Below are 16982 nucleotides of genomic sequence, written 5' to 3'. Positions count from 1 at the left end.
TCGCCTAGCAAAGCTAAGTTACGCTAGCGATGATTAATTTGCATACGGCGCAAAATTGAAGTTACAATGGAGGTATATGTAGCAGCACTACACAAGCCTGGGAAACCTTCAAAACAGCAAATAAAATTTTTATTTTGCCCTACACATGTGCCCACTGTATAGTTAAGGTGCCATGAGTTAGGAAATGTAGGGGGGAAGGAGGGGAGCCCCAAAATAATTTTCGATCTTTTTCAGCCTATCACCCATAAAAAAGAAAAAACGCCAGCGTTTTTTTGGGACTTAGAAAAATGTTTAACTTTTTTTGAAGCAATCCCGATCTACTCTATTGCACTTCGCCTGGTCTGAGGTGGCGAAGGAAGTCTGGCGTAAAAGGTAGCGTTCAGTAAAATGCGCGAGTCAGTGAATTTGCGTAGTTACGTCCGTTGCGCAAATTCGCCAGGCGTAAGGGTGCGAAGTAACACTAGCGAATTTACGCCAGCGTCCGTTAGTGAATCGGCGAATTAACGAAAATGCGCTACGCTAGCAAATTAACGCTTCGTCCTTTAGTGAATTTGCCCCAAGGTGTGGAAATAAGGTATAATAATACATTTAACGATTATTTTCTGGTTACTAAATCCTGTTGTTTTATAGAACACTACAATGTGACAAACTGGCAGCTCGCACATGTAAATCCTGGGGGAATTAGCAAATGGTAGGTAGTCGTAGGAAAAGGATCAGTAAGAACACAGGTTTATTCTTCCAAGATTCAAACATAAAGAAAACTACTATGGTGTTCAATGGGTGGATTAGCTGTCCACATGAATGCATCTGCTGTATTACATATAACCACTGAACACAGAGGGCTCTTTAGTCCTGTAATTACGGCTAGCTCCAGGCTGTGGTTAAGTACAGAACACCCTTCTATGTTGGCATCTTAGCTCATGCTATACATATAACTATAAGGCAGGTGGAGATAAACGGGTCTTTTTTTGTTCACAGTTTTTTATGCCATAAACAAAGTGGTTAAATACATGTTTTTTGTGTGTAAAAACACAAATATGTATATGTGTCTAAGGTGACAAATAAATGAGAAAATAGAAAACACCAGTCCATAAGCACCTCCTTTCTTTGAATAGGGATGGCAAGAAAATCCCGTTATATTTGAAGAGGTTCTGTCTTCTTTTAGCCGCTGTGTACAAGCATAACTATTGCAGAAAAAGATTTTATGATGAAGATATTACTACAACTAGTGATGTGTGGACGGGCCGGATACCCGTGGGTCGGGCGGGTTTGGGCCGACCTCACACCCTCCTTTCCGGGTCGCAGACGACCCTACATATACCGACTTTCGGGTTGAACATTTATAGACACGCACTTGCCCGCCCCTTTTGTGACGTCTTTGGCGGGCGGCGGTGTGGCTCTATTAAAGGAACCCGGAAGTCAGGCTCGGGCGGGCGCCAGTGGAGGGAGGGTTCGGGAATAACCTGACCCGTACATCACCAACTACAACGTCATAACATACATCATTAAAAACAATTGCTGTTACTTAAGAGTAACTATGTGAAGAAGACCCGCAACTGTCTCCCAAGATGAAAGTTTAGCTACAGTTTTCTTCTAATTCTGTAAACAGAGGAAAAAAATTGATGAACGAATTTCATCAGTGCCAAAACAAGAATGCAGATTGGTTAGTTCTGTACTGTTATATTATACAGTATGTATGACTTGACTCTTTGGAACAGCGATCCCTTATGACATTTTTCATCATTTTGTATTTATTAACAAGCTTTACATGCAATAAAAAAGTTAAGAGATGTTAAAGGAGAACTAAACCCCCTTGCTAATAAAACCCTACCCTCCATAGTCCCCCTCCTCCCCCGCACAGGTGTTAACACAAGTAAATGCCCCATAGCCAGTAATTACCCCTTGTTGCATACAGCGCAACTGAGCTCACGGGTGCCATCTTCCAGCGCTTCGGTCTTCTGGTCTTCTTCCGGGGCTTCTGTAATTTTCGTCACTTCCGGTGCATACGCAGTTGTAACGAACCAATACGGCTCTTACTTACTCAAGATTACCGAAGCGCTGAAGATGATCCCCGTGAGCTCCGCTGCGCTGACTCTGCAACAAGGGGTAATTACCTGCTTAGGGGCACTTACCTGTGTTAACACCTGTGTGGGGGAGAGCAGGGAGGGGGGACAATGGAGGGTAGGGGTTTTTATTAGCAAAGGGGGTTTAGTTCTCCTTTAAAGGAAAACTAAAGCTTAACTGAAGAATAATGGCATAAATGTACATAATGTTTTGGACTTCTGTACAAGCCCAAGGCAACCACAGTCTTTTGTAAGTGCAAATCTGTGCCCCCCAAAGATGCCTCTGTAGCATCTAGATTCACTGCACATGCTCTGTGATGCTGTCACTTACTGAGCTTAGGGAGCCACTCACAATATACAGTACACATAGAATAGAAATGTCACAATATAAGGCTGATTAGTAATTAATACAGATAATTACTACATGGCAGCACAGAAACCAGTGCAATTAACATCTGAATTTAATAATCAGCAAACCTGTAGCATCAGCTTATATTACAGGACAAACTCATTTTCTGCTTATTAATTTGCAACAAACCCTAAGCTTAGCTTCTCAACAGTGTCACAGATACTCTCCAAGATTATGTCCTCAAAACAAGATTTGTAGAGTTCACTGAACAATGTGGAACATAAAGTTGAAAATGTGTTTGATATAGTCATGAATAATCTAAAGCCTTACTAGACTGCAATAATCGACAGTTAAATGACAGTGACAGGTCAGGTGCACACTCACTTAACCTTGTTGAAATGTGCAACCATATGTGTAACCATAAAATAGAAGAGAAAACTTACTAAACACGAGCAACTCACACTGAGTCTGAAGCTAAAGTTCTTAACTTTAGAGAAGAGTAAAGCTTAAGAGAAAAATGTTGGTACCATATTTCTTTACTATCAGCGATGTACTGTATGTCACCTTGAAAAAGGGCCTTGGTGCCCAAAACATGTTGTGTGGACAATAATAAAAATGCAACTTGCAGTTAATCTGCCTATAGTGTGTGATTCCCAAACCCTGGATATACATTGTTAATACAAAGAGGAGGCCAGGGACGGAGCCTCCAGGGAACCACTACAACTGACCACTAAAAATTCTGGCTGATTGGGTGTAAAACTAATATTTGGACTGTACAATATCTATTTGGCCTACAGACTACAGGTTCAGCTACCTTTGAGGCCCATTCGTTTATGACCACCTTAAAGGAGAACTAAACCCCCTTGCTATTAAAAACTTTGAAATTTATCATGTACTGTCTCTTTAAAACTTCGACCATTCGCCATCTAAAACCTGCCAAATTGCTTTTTGCCTATGGGGGACCTCCTAGAACCTATTTTTTTTTTTTTAAAATACTTTGAACCGAATTTTATCTTACTGCGATTTGAACGATTGAATACACCCTATTCACTCGCAGAAAAAAACTTTATAATAAATTTCGGTTGGTCTTTTTTTATTCTAATTCATGGGCGTTCTAAGAAACTCTCATTACTTCAAAATTTGAACTTTGATAAAGCTGCCCCTATATGTAGGAGTTAGTATTAAATTAATACAGGGACTGGGTCTCTTTAACCTTTTGGAGTCAGGAGGAATGTTTCCCCATCGAAATTTCAGCAGCAAAATTAGAAATGGCTTTTTATGTTACAGTACAGCCTTCTGCTGCTTTGCAGCCTCGAGAGAAGGAGACACTTCCGGTATAAATGACAGATGAAAAACTAAATGAGAAAAAGTGCCATAGAAGAGAGTACCTGACAAAATTTACCCTGTACTGTACATGTTAGAAAGCAAGAGAAGCTAAATCATCTGAAACTCAATAAACTCTGCCTTTTGTGAAAGGAGGGACCTGATGTCAGCATGGCAGAACTAAAAACAACAAAAGTATGAAGTCAGGGAATTTGTTCCAGGAACAGAGGAGTATTTTCAGCAGTGTCAGGGAAAACAAAGGCACTACATTTGCACAAAACCAGGGAAGCACATCTATATGTTTTTGTCTTGGAAGAGAAAAGTGAGGCTACAGCAGTAAAGCTTAAAAAGAAATAGTAATAGGTGACCATAAACTAAACAAAATGTCCTAACATGAGTCCCAACCAGTTCCCTGACTTAATGAAATACAAGTACAGGATCCCTTATCCAGAAAGCTCCAAAGGTAGTCTATAGTGATGGGCGAATTTCTCCCGCAGAAAAATCGTGACATCTGAAAGTTTCACCAAAAAAATCGTTTAATTCGGACATTTTCATGAAAAAAAAACATGAAATTCGGATATTTTTCACGGAAAAATATGAAAATCCGACATTTTCAAGAAGAATTGCGAAATTCAGAAATTGACGCTGGGGTGAAAGTCAATGGGCATCCAAATAGCGTTGACACGCGCTGATTTTAAAGCGATCGGCTTTTTGGACACGTGTCCAAAAAATGTTGACGCCGTTGAAATTTCGCAGGAGATTCACAAATTTATTCGCCTGCGAAACTTGGAAATTCGCTGCAAATTTGTGCCAGGCGAATGTATTCGTCCATCACTAGCCGTCTCCTTTAGACTCCATTTTATCCAAATAATCCAGATTTTTAAAAGTGATTTCCTTTTTCTCTGTAAATATATATATATATATATATATATATATATATATATATATATATATATATATATATATATATATATATATATATATATATATCTATCTATCTATATCTCAGAAAAAGTCTGGCATATGTGATGCACCAATCATATGGATTAAATCAGAATATATTTGTTAGGGTGCAGACCTGAATGCAGTGAGTAACTCTGCAATTTCGTGATATATAGTATCGACACTTACCACTTGTAGAGTCTAATGCCAGGTACTAACCAAAATTAAATGCATCAGTCCATGAAAGCACTCACAGCAATCGCCATCAAGCATGTATCAAAAACTCGTTTAATGGTGTATCACCATGCACCAATAAACGAGTTTTTGATACATGCTTGATGGCGATTGCTGTGAGTGCTTTCATGGACTGATAGAGATATATAGAGAGAGAGATAGATATATAGATATATATATTTGACAAAGGGCCATGGTAGCCCGAAACGTTGCCTTGAGGCAATTTAAGTAAAGATTCACTTTTTTTCAAATTACCAGAGTGCTGCTACTTTTGTTGATTTGTCTCAGTTGTTGAATGTTATTTATGTTTGCGGTTTACCACTTTGTTGCGCAGAATGTAGATTATACTAGCCCTAAGTAAAGTTTACATATCAAACAACAAATAAAATAGCGATATTTAACTCTTCCAAAAAAGTACTATCCACACCCTACAAAAAGTGGATTTAAAAAAAATGGTCTATCTAATGAGACTGATGGTAATGCATTCCTAAATTCACTAAATACTAACTTAAAGGTGCACGAAAGCTGCTACTCTCTAACCAAGAGTTCCTTTGGGATAGATAGCCCTAGAGAGCTAAAGGTCCCTCCCCACCGCCATTGCAAACATTTCCCTCACTCCCTCGCGCCTCCAGGGTTGCCAGGTCTTGTTTTCAAAACCAGCCCAAATCTAGCCAAGCATCACTTCAAAGGTAGCACAAGTAGGAAAAATAGCACAATATATGCAGTGAAAAAAAACTTTCCATGAAGTAAAATGGGACAGATTTGCCCATGACCAGGGGCGTAACTACAAAGGGGGGCCCAGGAGGTATAGGGGTCCTATAAGGCCCCAATAGATATATAGCTTCAATAAATTTTGGTAAAACAGGTCAACCTCTAGACATTTTGATGGCCAGCAGGTTTTTGCCCAAAACTGTCTGAAATTGAGAAAAGTCACCAGAAAGAAAGCGATAATGCTTAAGAGGGATGGGGTACAGAGCACAAAATCTGGTAACTCCCGACTTCTATAGAAGTCAGCCCTATTGTATGCTGGGTATTGTAGTTTTACATTAAACTTCACAGTCGGGAAATTGTTAAACAAAAACTACATTACCCAACATGCATTGGGAGAGACAGGCTTGGCACATTAGAGCAAGAAAAAAAAAAAAAACTTCGGCTGGTTTCCAAAGTACAAACCCGTACCTTGGCTCGTTTGTACTTTCAAAACCCGCCTGGGCTTTAAATTAGTAGCCCAATTTGGCTGGAAACCCACCAACCTGGCAACCCTGCGCTAGAGAGCTACAGGCCCCTGAAAACCGCCATTGCAAACATGTCCCTCGCCTCGTGATCGAAAGTCTAACTCGCCTCCTCCCATTTAAAATTATCGCGAGCTCTCCGCCTACACGGCCGCTCCTATTGGCTAAAGTCCTTGATAAGCACTTGCAGTGTCCAGTCGGCGGTAGGGGAAGTGTCCCAAGCGCATGGCCTATTGGCTGCTAGGATATTCAGCGCCACGCCCACAGTCACTCTGTGCGCGGGGAGGGGGGTAAAGATCAACTCTCTGCGCTTTCGTGCTAGAGACAACTAGAAGATTTCTGAGGTGAGCGATGAGTCAGTGTTGCCCTAAGTTTATGCGCTTTATCGAAACAGCTGCCGTCATTTAACTATTCCCTGAGATTTAATTATTGATTAACAACGTCTTTAACCCATTCCTTCGCAGATGGTTCGCTCTAAGTCTCTAATTATCGCGTTTTTTTCTTTTCAGATCCCCCGGCCGGAGGGTGTCTCCTGTTTTGCTGTTTATTATCTCGGAGCGTTGAGCTGGTGTGTTGGCCAGCATTACGCTGCGCCGTCTCCCCGACCAACGCACTTTCTGTCTACATCGTAAAGACGTTTCATCCTGCTTTCCCGTTCATCGCACCCAGGGCGAGCAGCGTTGTGTTTATGTCTTTATTGGACGAAAACGGTGAGTACCCGCGGCTGTATGGCTAACGTTACATAAACCGGTGACAAATGAAGGATTGCAACACGTGACTGTACAGCTGTTCGGAATAATGTGTTGGGTGACTGAAGCCTCTTTATCGAGTCGGCTATGTCCGCGCACCGACCCGAAGGCTAATCTAGGCCGCAGCGGGATGTTGATTTAAAATGGCTGCCGAGCCTCGTGATTTAAGACGTGACGCATTTTGCAGCCCGGCGGATACGGGGCCTCCCGGGCAAACTGAAGTGGGGATTATTAGTGGGTGGGTTGAGTATGTGCTTCTGGCGGCGGAAGAAGGGTGATATTGTCAAGGTGGCTTGTGGGTATAAAAGATAAAGGGGTGGAAGCGTTTTTGATGTGTGCGCATGCGCGGCCTTGATTCCATGACTGACTCAGTGCTGCAGTTGTGAGTCATCAGAAGCAGCTGAGCTTCCCGAGAATTGTCTCTCACTTTAACCCCGTAGTCCTTGGTGAGTTTACCTGTTGTCTGACGCCTCCCAAGGCTACTGGCTCACCTACTGTAATTATTCTTATCTGGAACACCGTGTTAACTCTTTATAACCAGCTGCTTGAAAGTGGTCCTTGGTGCACGTTTATCTATTTAAGGAAATTCTTTTCTTTCTTTTACTAATCTACTTTGGAAGTTTTTGTTTCATTTGATGTATGTCTGGTTACACAGGGCAAGGATTTGCATTTATCTACCCAGACCAGAGTGAATCTATTTTTATGCATATATAATGTCTTTTAAAAGAAATAACTTATTAGATTTGAAAAACACTTTTTAAAGGTCCAGTAACGTTCAATTTTTTTTTTCTTTTTTAAATCATTCGTATATCTCGAGGGGGGGAACCAAGTCAAATTTATACTTTAAATTCGCAAAGTTTATACTTTTAAGTTGCAGAAACTCCGCTTGCGCTCATCTTGAGAAAGCGATCCATCGTGCGGCACTCAATTTCTCCTCCCTGTCTTCCTTATAGGAGATAGCCAGGGAGGAGAAATTGAGCGCCACACGGCAGAGTTTCGGTAAGTTTTTATAAAGACCTTGCACTTATAAAGTGGGTTGTTTGATGTATTCCAATTTTTTTTTTATGTTACTGTCTTTTAACACATTCTTGACCTTGTGCAGTGCTTGGTTAAAATTATTTGGTTTGCCATTCCCTTACCCAGTATATAAGGAGACCTGTACTAATGGGCTACCTCAGAGAGATCTGTTGTGTATGTATGTATGTATATATATATATATATATATATATATATATATATATATATATATATATATATATATATATATATATATATATATATATATATATATATATATATATAGTCAAATACAAGAGTCCTCTGCACTGAACCCATTATCAATATATTTAAGACAGACATTTTGTGCTACTGCTACTGAAAAGTGCCTTACCCTTTAAACAAGGGATTGTTTGTCCATATATTGCAATATATTTAAGCTGGCCAACTGCGTCAGTCATCCCATATCTGGCCAGTCCTACGCTTAATTTTCATCTGATTCATTAAGAATTCAATTGCTTCATTATACATTTTACAAAGGGACTAAGTTTTAACTGCAACTTACTTGCTGCTTTCAAAGTAAAACTCCCAAACTTGGCTGCCCTTTTATTAGAAACCAGTGGGATCACCTGACTATAGACTATATTATAGATATCTGTGTTTGAAATGGACCAGCGGATCCTTGATAAAGGCCCTAATGTGGGCCGAAACATTGGACACGTGAGTGATGTTGAAATAAACCTTTTCCTGATTGAAGATTTGGAGTGCTGGTCCATTTTGAACATTGTATACTCCGACTGAAAATATTCCATTTATGTTCCGGTTGTGGTCTACAACCTTTATCAAAATGTATGTGCAGCACCCAAAGTGGAACTGAAGGACCGAGAGTGTGCAGACTGTTTGTTCGGTCCCTTTTCCTTGAAAAACCAACCGAAACGTCGGGTATACATGTAATGATAAACAATTGAATTTTTATAACGGAGTGCTGGTCTGAAAATAATTGGTGTATACAAAATTACCGTGCACCCCCTCCCTTTTGCTGAAGATATTGAAATATATATATTCTCTTCAAAGTGGACTAGCACTCCAGGTTTTCAATCAAAAAGATTTTATTCAATCATCACACAGTGGTTGTGATTACTTAAATACCACTTTCACTTATACTTAATAAAGGCCCTAGTGTGGGCCAAAACGTTGGGACACGTGAGTGATGATTGAATAAAAATGTTTTTGATTAAAAATTCTGTAGTGCTGGTCCACTTTGAAGATTGTATGTTATAATTGACCAAGCATCCACCTCTGATTGAGAAGTGTGGGTACTTTAAGAACATTTATTATATATATATAGATAGAGATATAGATAGATATGCGTGTATCTCATTTCTGAAGTTGTCGATGCAAGAAACAAGTTCACTAAACTGTTTAGCACACTTAAAAGTGCATTCTAGTGTTTTGTTGTGTAATGTCTTGCTGTGTTATAAAAGCAAAAATAAAAACCTTTAAAAAAAAAAAAAGTGCATTCTAAGCTTTAGACCAGTCCATACAGCTGGCATATAGTTGGTTTTCATTATTCATGGACATTCTTCCTCTGGAATGGGCTAGCCGTGGCTCTGAAAAACTCATGTAATGGCAATGGGAAATTGCTTGGAATTACTTTTACTTTATTTAAAATGATCAGGGACTGTGACAATTCCTCTTTTTTTGCCAAAAGTTAGGCATCCCCAAGTAAATTTAATTACCTGTTCCCCAGGGTCCTTCCAGTGAGCACCATGGGAACAGCCTTCTTTCTTCACGTGGCCGTGTGTACACCGCAGGGTTAAAGCCAAAAAGCTGGCTATTTCACTCTACTGTGCATGTGATGGCATTGGTTGAGCAATAAAAGAAGCAGGAACTGCTCATTGGTAGAACCCCAGACCAGCGCAGTTTTCTGTTGATAGGAGCACCAGCCCTGGGTATCGGGTAAATAAATACAATCGCTTGGGGTGCCTAACTTTTTGCATCAAAAGTCCTCCTTTAAACACAAAATCTATCGTTTTATTGGTAAAGAGGTAAATAGTGTACAACCCCATTCCTTCACCTTCTGTTGTGACTTTTGTTAGTAGTGGTCCATTATGTATGGTGGGGGGGGAGTTGGTTGATCTTTGCACTAGTAGTCTATCTGATTCTTAAAGGAGAACTAAACCCCCCCATTGTGATAAGTCCCCATTGGCCACCCTCCCTCCTGCCCAGTCTTACCCCTAAATTGTCTCCCCTCTAGAAATAGCGACCGCACATGCAGAGTGAGCACAGCGGAGCTCACAGGCACCATCTTCTTTCTCCCTTTCGGCACATGCACAGTTGTCACAGACCGGACGATTGCTCCAACTGCGCATACGCCGATCATTTCACAAAGATTACGGAAGAGAAGAAGGTGGCGCTGTGAGCTCCACTGCGCTCACTCTGCATGTGTTGCCGCTATTTCTAGAGGGGAAATAATTCAGAGGTAAGATTGTGCAGGGAGGGGGGCCAATGGGACTTCAATGGGGGGCTTAGTTCTCCTTTAAGGAGCAGACATGGAGTAGCTTCAATTTCCCTGAAGCCCTATTTATTTAACTTGCGTTGGAAAGGAGTTATTTTCCCTTTTAGAAAAGGCAGTTTCAAGTTTTGTATTCCAACTTATTTTTGCTGATTTGATGTACTCTAATAGTTTTTGTGTCCCCTTTGCAGAGCTGTTGCGCAGCCATTGGTACCTGTATTGGGGGAACATAGCATACAAGCAAGACGCTTGCAGCCTCTGTGGCGAAATTATTTTCATGTCAGAGACCGAGAACTCTTGCAGTTGTTTATGTCATCCAGTCTTCTCCAGACAGAAGATACCAAAAAGTTGCAACCCAAGACCATTCCCTCTTATTGTAAGGGCTAATAATAAACCAAAATGTCTTTCAACGTCAACCGAAGTGTTTCCGACCAGTTCTATCGGTACAAAATGCCCCGTTTGATTGCTAAGGTAATGTAACCACCCCTGTATTCTACAGCAATTGTAGATTAGCTTGCTCTACTTAATGGGTTCCTTAATTATTTGTATTTTATTTTTATTTTTTTACAGGTGGAGGGCAAAGGAAATGGAATAAAGACAGTAATAGTCAACATGGTTGATGTTGCAAAGGCGCTTAATCGGCCTCCTACCTGTACGTTGAGTTTGTCTTCTTGCAGTTCTTAACCATTTGTATCAGGGATGCACCGAATCCAGGATTCGGCCAGGATTCAGCCTTTTTCAGCAGGATTCGGCTGAATGCTTCTTCCCTGCCAAATCGAATTCTAATTTGCATAAGCAAATTCAAGGTGGGGAGGGAAATCACATGACTTTTTGTCACAAAACAAGGAAGTAAAAAGTGTTCCCCTAATTTGCATATGCAAATTAGGATTCTGTATAAAAAATGGTGGATTCGGTGCATCTCTAATTTGTATAGATTTACCTTTATCTGTCAAATGTCCTTACCATTTAATGACCATAACCTACAAAGCAGTTTCCTGTACTTTTTCATAGACTGTCCCGTCAGAGTGGGTGGTAGGTACCTAACTTGACATTTGTATCACACGAGTTTTGGGCAGGTGTGAGATTCATGTATATGAAGTTTGCTGCCTCCAGCCATCTCTTCTAAATAAAACGCATGTTTATTTTATTGCAGATCCCACCAAATATTTTGGTTGTGAGCTGGGAGCCCAGACCCAGTTTGATATTAAGAATGACCGTTTCATTGTCAATGGATCTCATGAGGCAAATAAGCTGCAAGATATGTTGGATGGATTTATTAAAAAGTTTGTTCTGTGTCCTGAATGCGATAATCCTGAAACTGATCTGGTATGAATTTTATTTCCCATATTTTTTTCATTCCATTTGTTTTGTGGTTTTCTTGCTGCCTTGTATTTCATGAAGCATAGCCCCCCCCCCCACACACACACACCTTTTTACTATTGAGGTTGTATGTGTGTTAAAAAAAATTCTTAAATTGAATATTTTGATATCCCTTTTGTGCTAATTCCTCATCATTTTAATAATTATTAGAACCACATTCCATATCTTATATTGTTGGCACAGTTTTAGGTTATTTGCATGCACCTATATATGATATACAGTCTATAAGGGTTTAGGAGTTTTACATTTACGATGTAGATCGAAGAGTGGTTTGGGTTAAAGGGGCTGTTCACCTTTTAAATGAACTTTTAGTATGGTGTAGTGTGATATTCTGAGACAATTTGCAATTGGTCTTCATTTATTATTTGTGGTTTTTGAGTTCTTTAAATACTTATTCAGCAGTTCGTTTGTAATTTCAGCATTCTGGTTGCTAGGGTCCAAATTACCCTAGCAACCATGTATTGATTTGAATAAGAGACTGGAATAGGAGAGGCCTGAATAAGTAAAAGTAGCAATACTTTTTTATAAGTTAAAAGTAGCAATAACTATACATGTGTAGCATTTGTTTTTAGATGGGGTCAGTGACCCCCATTTGAAAGCTGGAAAGAATCCAAAGAAGGCAAAAAATAATTAAAAAAAAAATGAAGACCAATTGAGAAGTTGCTTAGTATTGGCCATTCTTTAACATACGAAAAGTTATCTTGAAGGTGAACCAACCATTTAAGTCATTTGGTTGACTCAAGTCTTATTTGATGTGAAATCTATTTTTTTTTTTAATTTTTTTTTTTTTTTAATTTAAGCATGTCAATCCCAAGAAGCAAACAATAGGCAATTCCTGTAAAGCCTGTGGCTACCGAGGCATGCTGGACACCAAACATAAGCTCTGTACATTCATCCTCAAAAACCCAACAGGTAAGGTTTTTTTTTTAGCAAAGCTTACTTTTTATTTATTTTAATACATTGGCACATCTCTCATCATACACACAATTTTTAACACAAGTAGCTTTGATTGTTTTGTTACCTCATGCCATACTAAGTTAGGAACACATTGCAAGCAACACTCTGTGGCAAATGTTAATGAAGTCTTTTGCCCCAATTTTTCGCTTGCTAAATAAAAACAAGCTTAACCTACTCCAGTAATCTCGTTGTGAGATACTGTTATGGAAGTTTGAACATGGAGCTGTAAATATAAGCGCTCAACATTTTTTTTTCCTTCTTAAAGAAAATACAGACGGCAATGCAGGAAAAAAGGAAAAGGACAAGAAAAACCGAAAGGGCAAAGAGAAAGAAAATGGTTCTGCAGCAAATGAGTCCCCAGTTCTAACAGAGCTTAATCCTCCACATGTGGTAAGCAATTTTTCTGAAACCTTCATAGGTTTGTGTTGCAAGAGTGTTTTAAAGGGATTCAGCCATGATTTTTATTGTCTGTTTTTATTCTAAAATTACACTGCAGATAATTCCTTCTGCCCGGCCGATCTGAATTGTAATTTGTATATGCAAATTAGGGGCAGGGAGGGAAATCGTGTGACTTTGTCACCAAACACGGAAGAAAAGATGTTTATCCCCTTCACACCCCCTGATTTGCATATGCAGGATTTGGTTATGTATTCAACCAAATCTTTCACAAAGGATTTGAGGGTTCGGCTGTATCCAAAATCGTAGATTCGGTGCATTCCTGGTTGTAATATTGGTGTCTAGGCGCCATGTCGGGTCATTTTGCCTGGTCGTGTGCTTTCAGAATGAACCAGCTCTTTAGGATGAAACTGCTTTCTGGCAGGCTGTTTCGCCTACTCAATGTAACTGATGGGGGTCACAGTGGGACATGGATTTTTACTATTGAGTGCTGTTCTTTTATCTACCAGGCAGCTGGGTGGTGATATTGCGGCAACTTGCAGTACAGCAGTCCCATGACCATTTCCCTTTAATATGAAATGAGGCTTGTTCCACTAACCTTTCTTTAACATTTCCCTTAGAATGCAGGTAAGGAAGATGATGATGAAGATTGGGGGGAAGACACCACAGCAGAGGCTCAGAGACGCAGAATGGAAGAAATAAGCGATCATGCAAAAAATCTTACTCTTAGTGAAGACTTGGAAAAACCTGTTGAATACAGAGTAAACCTATTATTTGACTTTGTTAAGGTAAGTGTTTTGCAGTTGCTCACGTGTACTGAAACCTTAAGTCTTATTGGGTAACACTTTGTTTTAAAGAAAATGTGGCTCTTATGAAATTAAAAAGCCTGTTTAAGAGGTTTTATCCTACCATGTGCAGTGTCTTCTTACACTGTTAAGTATCTGCTTATATCGTGTTTTGTATTCAAATATGTAAAGGCTTGGTAAAGCCATATTTTAATCATGGGACCACCCCACTGCATCATCTGAATGGCCTTGCTGTTCTGCACCTCAATTATAAATGCAGAGATGGGGTTGGTGAGAAGTACAATATGAGCACTTTGTTGTCCCTTAATTTTTTTTTTTTTTTATGTCCATAGAAAAAAAAGGAAGAGGGTGTAATTGACTTCTGTGACAAGGACATTTTGGCTGAAGCTGAAAGGCTTGATGTTAAAGCAATGGGACCTTTGGTTTTATCTGAAGTTCTTTTTGATGACAAAATCAGAGACCAGATCAAGAAATACAGGCGCCATTTCCTCCGGGTCAGTATGTGACTACATTTAACGTATATACAGATGTCCTGTGATTGAAACGTTGCCCCCACATGGCTACACAGCAGCTAATTTATCTTAACTATAGTTGTTTCTGCAGCAAACACGCCAGTGCAGGACTACTCAACATTATATTGTCATCCCTTCCTAAAATACTATTTTGTTGATGTTACTGTTCATTTAAGCAATGCTTTTCTATGCAAGCTTAAAAGGAGTATCCCATATTAAGAGGTATGTTTTGTCACTACAGTTTTGCCACAACAACAAAAAAGCACAAAGGTACCTACTACATGGATTTGAGTGTGTTATAGATATGCACCAGTCACACCTTCTTTCAAAAATACCACATATCCTTAAGGAAATGTATGATGCAGATCTCCTTGAAGAGGAGGTGATCATCAGCTGGGCCGAAAAGGTAAGACACTTCTCCTACCCCTCAAAGTAGGGTACAGTAACTTGTTTAGTTAAAGGAAAACTATACCCCCAAAATGAACACTTAAGCAACAGTTCATATCATATTAAGTGGCATATTAAAGAATCTTACCAAACTGGAATATATATTTAAGTAAATATTGCCCTTTTACATCTCTTGCCTTGAGCCACCATTTCGTGACTCTATCTGTGCTGCCTCAGGGATCACCTGACCAGAAATACTTCAACTCTAACTGTAACAGGAAGAAGTGTTGAAGCAAAAGACAGAACGCTGTCTGTTAATTGGCTCATGTGACCTAACATGTATCGTTTGTTGGTTTGTTTGTGTTTACAGTGAATCCTACGATCCCAGGGGGCAGCCCTTATTTTTTAAAATGGCAATTTTCTATTTATGATTACCCAATGGCACATACTACTAGAAAAGTATATTATTATGAAAATGGTTTATTTACATCAAGCAGGATTTTACATATGAGCTGTTTTATGCAATATCTTTTTATAGAGACCTACATTGTTTGGGGGGTATAGTTTTCCTTTAACTGTATCCTCACTTTCAGCCTTCAAAAAAGTATGTTTCTAAAGAGCTGGCCAAAGATATACGTGCTAAGGCAGACCCATTCATCAAATGGCTCAAGGAGGCGGAAGAAGAGTCTTCTGGTGGAGAGGAGGACGAGGAGGAAGATGATGATGATGATGATGAGACTATAGAGGCAAGCATATGTTTTATTGAATAAAAATATGATTTTAAATATCTATGTATGTTTTTTATTTCTAATAGGGATGCACAAAATCCAGGATTCGGTGTCAGATTCGGCCTAATCCTTCTGCCTGGCCGAACCAAATTCTACTTTTTGTAACAAAACAAGGAAGTAAAGCTGTTTTCCCCTTCCCACCCCTAATTTGCATATGCAAACTAGGGTTCGGTATTAGGCATCCCTAAAGCACTGCATGTAGCACTGTACAGTAGAGTAGATGAGTCAATGTAATAGTAAGATAAAAGCATATAGTTGCAAGATATTGGTTCAATACCTGTTAAAGTGCTGATGGGGTGCCCTGGGGTAGGATAAGGGGTCCCTACCCCAATAAAGCTTAGTCTATACATCTGTACTGATGAGTTGGTTTTTTTTTTCCTTAACAGGTGGTGTATTCAAAGACTGCGACCGTTCCTAAAGTGGAGGCTGTAAAGTCACCTGTTGATAAAGATGATGACATTGATATTGATGCAATTTAAAGTGAATATTAAAGCATTGGTTCAGTGTATGCTTCTGCTTTTTATGCCTGAAGTGCAACAAGTATATGTCAAGCTGCGGTGGCTTAACATCCCGTTACACTTATTTTTTTTTTTGTATGCTGAAATTCTTTCTACTATATCAGTCTTCACAAAGCTATTAAAAGGGGTGCATAGAGAATTCAACAGACCTAGTTTTGTCTACAGCATGTAATTCTTTTAAAATTTATAGTGTTTGGTGCACATTGCAGTTGCGAATAAAGGTTTTTTTGGCTTTTTTTGGTTATGGCAGTTCTGGTTCATTTACTCAATGCTATAAATTTGTCTGTACAATAAAATGCATATTATGAATTATAATTTTTAAGATAATCACTGAAAACTTATAATGGCGTTCTATTTCAATTTTGGAAACTGTAAGTTTTCTTGCAAATATGACCAGAGCCGTACTATTCTTTTTGATTTCCTGCAGTATTCAAGGCATCTGAATTGCAGCCCTGTACTTATATTGCCACCAGTCGCATATATGGTGAATATTACTTTCTTTTTGGCAATCCCTCTGGTGGCCAATCACTTGTGCTTCCCACTGACCGCAATTGTAACCAATTGATTAACATTCCACGTGTTCTAGCAGTTAAATGTGTAATTAAAGCCCTTGAAATAAAAATGCATGGCTCGTAGCTTACTTATATGGAATGACAAGATTATGAATCTCTTCATGTGGCTTTACCCTTAATTCAAAGATTGCCGAAGTTCAAAAGTTGCTCATGTAGAAGCCCGAGTATAATAAGTGCCCAATAAACAATTTATTTTTTTTAGATGAAGTTCTGCAAGAGTTTGAACTCATTTAAAGGAGTTCTATTTCTTGAACTTGCTCACA

The 16982-nt window shown here is 39.3% G+C and overlaps 1 protein-coding gene and 1 non-coding gene across 6 annotated transcripts; both read left to right on the top strand.

Annotated features, from left to right (window-relative positions):
* Positions 1 to 6333: 6333 nt before the first annotated feature.
* eif5.S (eukaryotic translation initiation factor 5 S homeolog) lies at positions 6334 to 16383 on the top strand. 5 transcript variants are annotated; one of them, XM_041574106.1, is made up of 13 exons: positions 6334 to 6487; positions 6653 to 6853; positions 7846 to 7891; positions 10595 to 10874; positions 10974 to 11055; positions 11557 to 11729; positions 12584 to 12695; positions 13006 to 13130; positions 13757 to 13924; positions 14275 to 14436; positions 14696 to 14860; positions 15435 to 15587; positions 16016 to 16383. In XM_041574106.1, exons 4-13 carry the CDS (start codon positions 10803 to 10805, stop codon positions 16106 to 16108), a joined length of 1305 nt encoding a protein of 434 aa, XP_041430040.1. In that variant the 5' UTR covers positions 6334 to 6487; positions 6653 to 6853; positions 7846 to 7891; positions 10595 to 10802; the 3' UTR covers positions 16109 to 16383.
* On the top strand, positions 12836 to 12960 carry LOC121397806. The gene has a single exon (XR_005963932.1). It is a non-coding gene; the product is annotated as a small nucleolar RNA SNORA28 (small nucleolar RNA).
* Positions 16384 to 16982: the final 599 nt, after the last annotated feature.

Source organism: Xenopus laevis, chromosome 8S (assembly GCF_017654675.1).
Source record: "Xenopus laevis strain J_2021 chromosome 8S, Xenopus_laevis_v10.1, whole genome shotgun sequence".
NCBI classification, from domain to species: domain Eukaryota; kingdom Metazoa; phylum Chordata; class Amphibia; order Anura; family Pipidae; genus Xenopus; species Xenopus laevis.
Note: the sequence above shows the minus strand (reverse complement) of the source record. Positions and strands in the feature narration are given on the sequence as shown.

What these genes read in the sequence shown, in the direction of transcription:
- eif5.S (XM_041574104.1), top strand. Translation starts at nt 10,803, where the DNA reads ATGTCTTTCAACGTCAACCGAAGTGTTTCCGACCAGTTCTATCGGTAC. An exon ending in TGCCCCGTTTGATTGCTAAG is followed by an intron (nt 10,875 to 10,973) that starts GTAATGTAACCA and finishes ATTTTTTTACAG; the next exon opens with GTGGAGGGCAAAGGAAATGG. An exon ending in ATAATCCTGAAACTGATCTG is followed by an intron (nt 11,730 to 12,583) that starts GTATGAATTTTA and finishes TTTTAATTTAAG; the next exon opens with CATGTCAATCCCAAGAAGCA.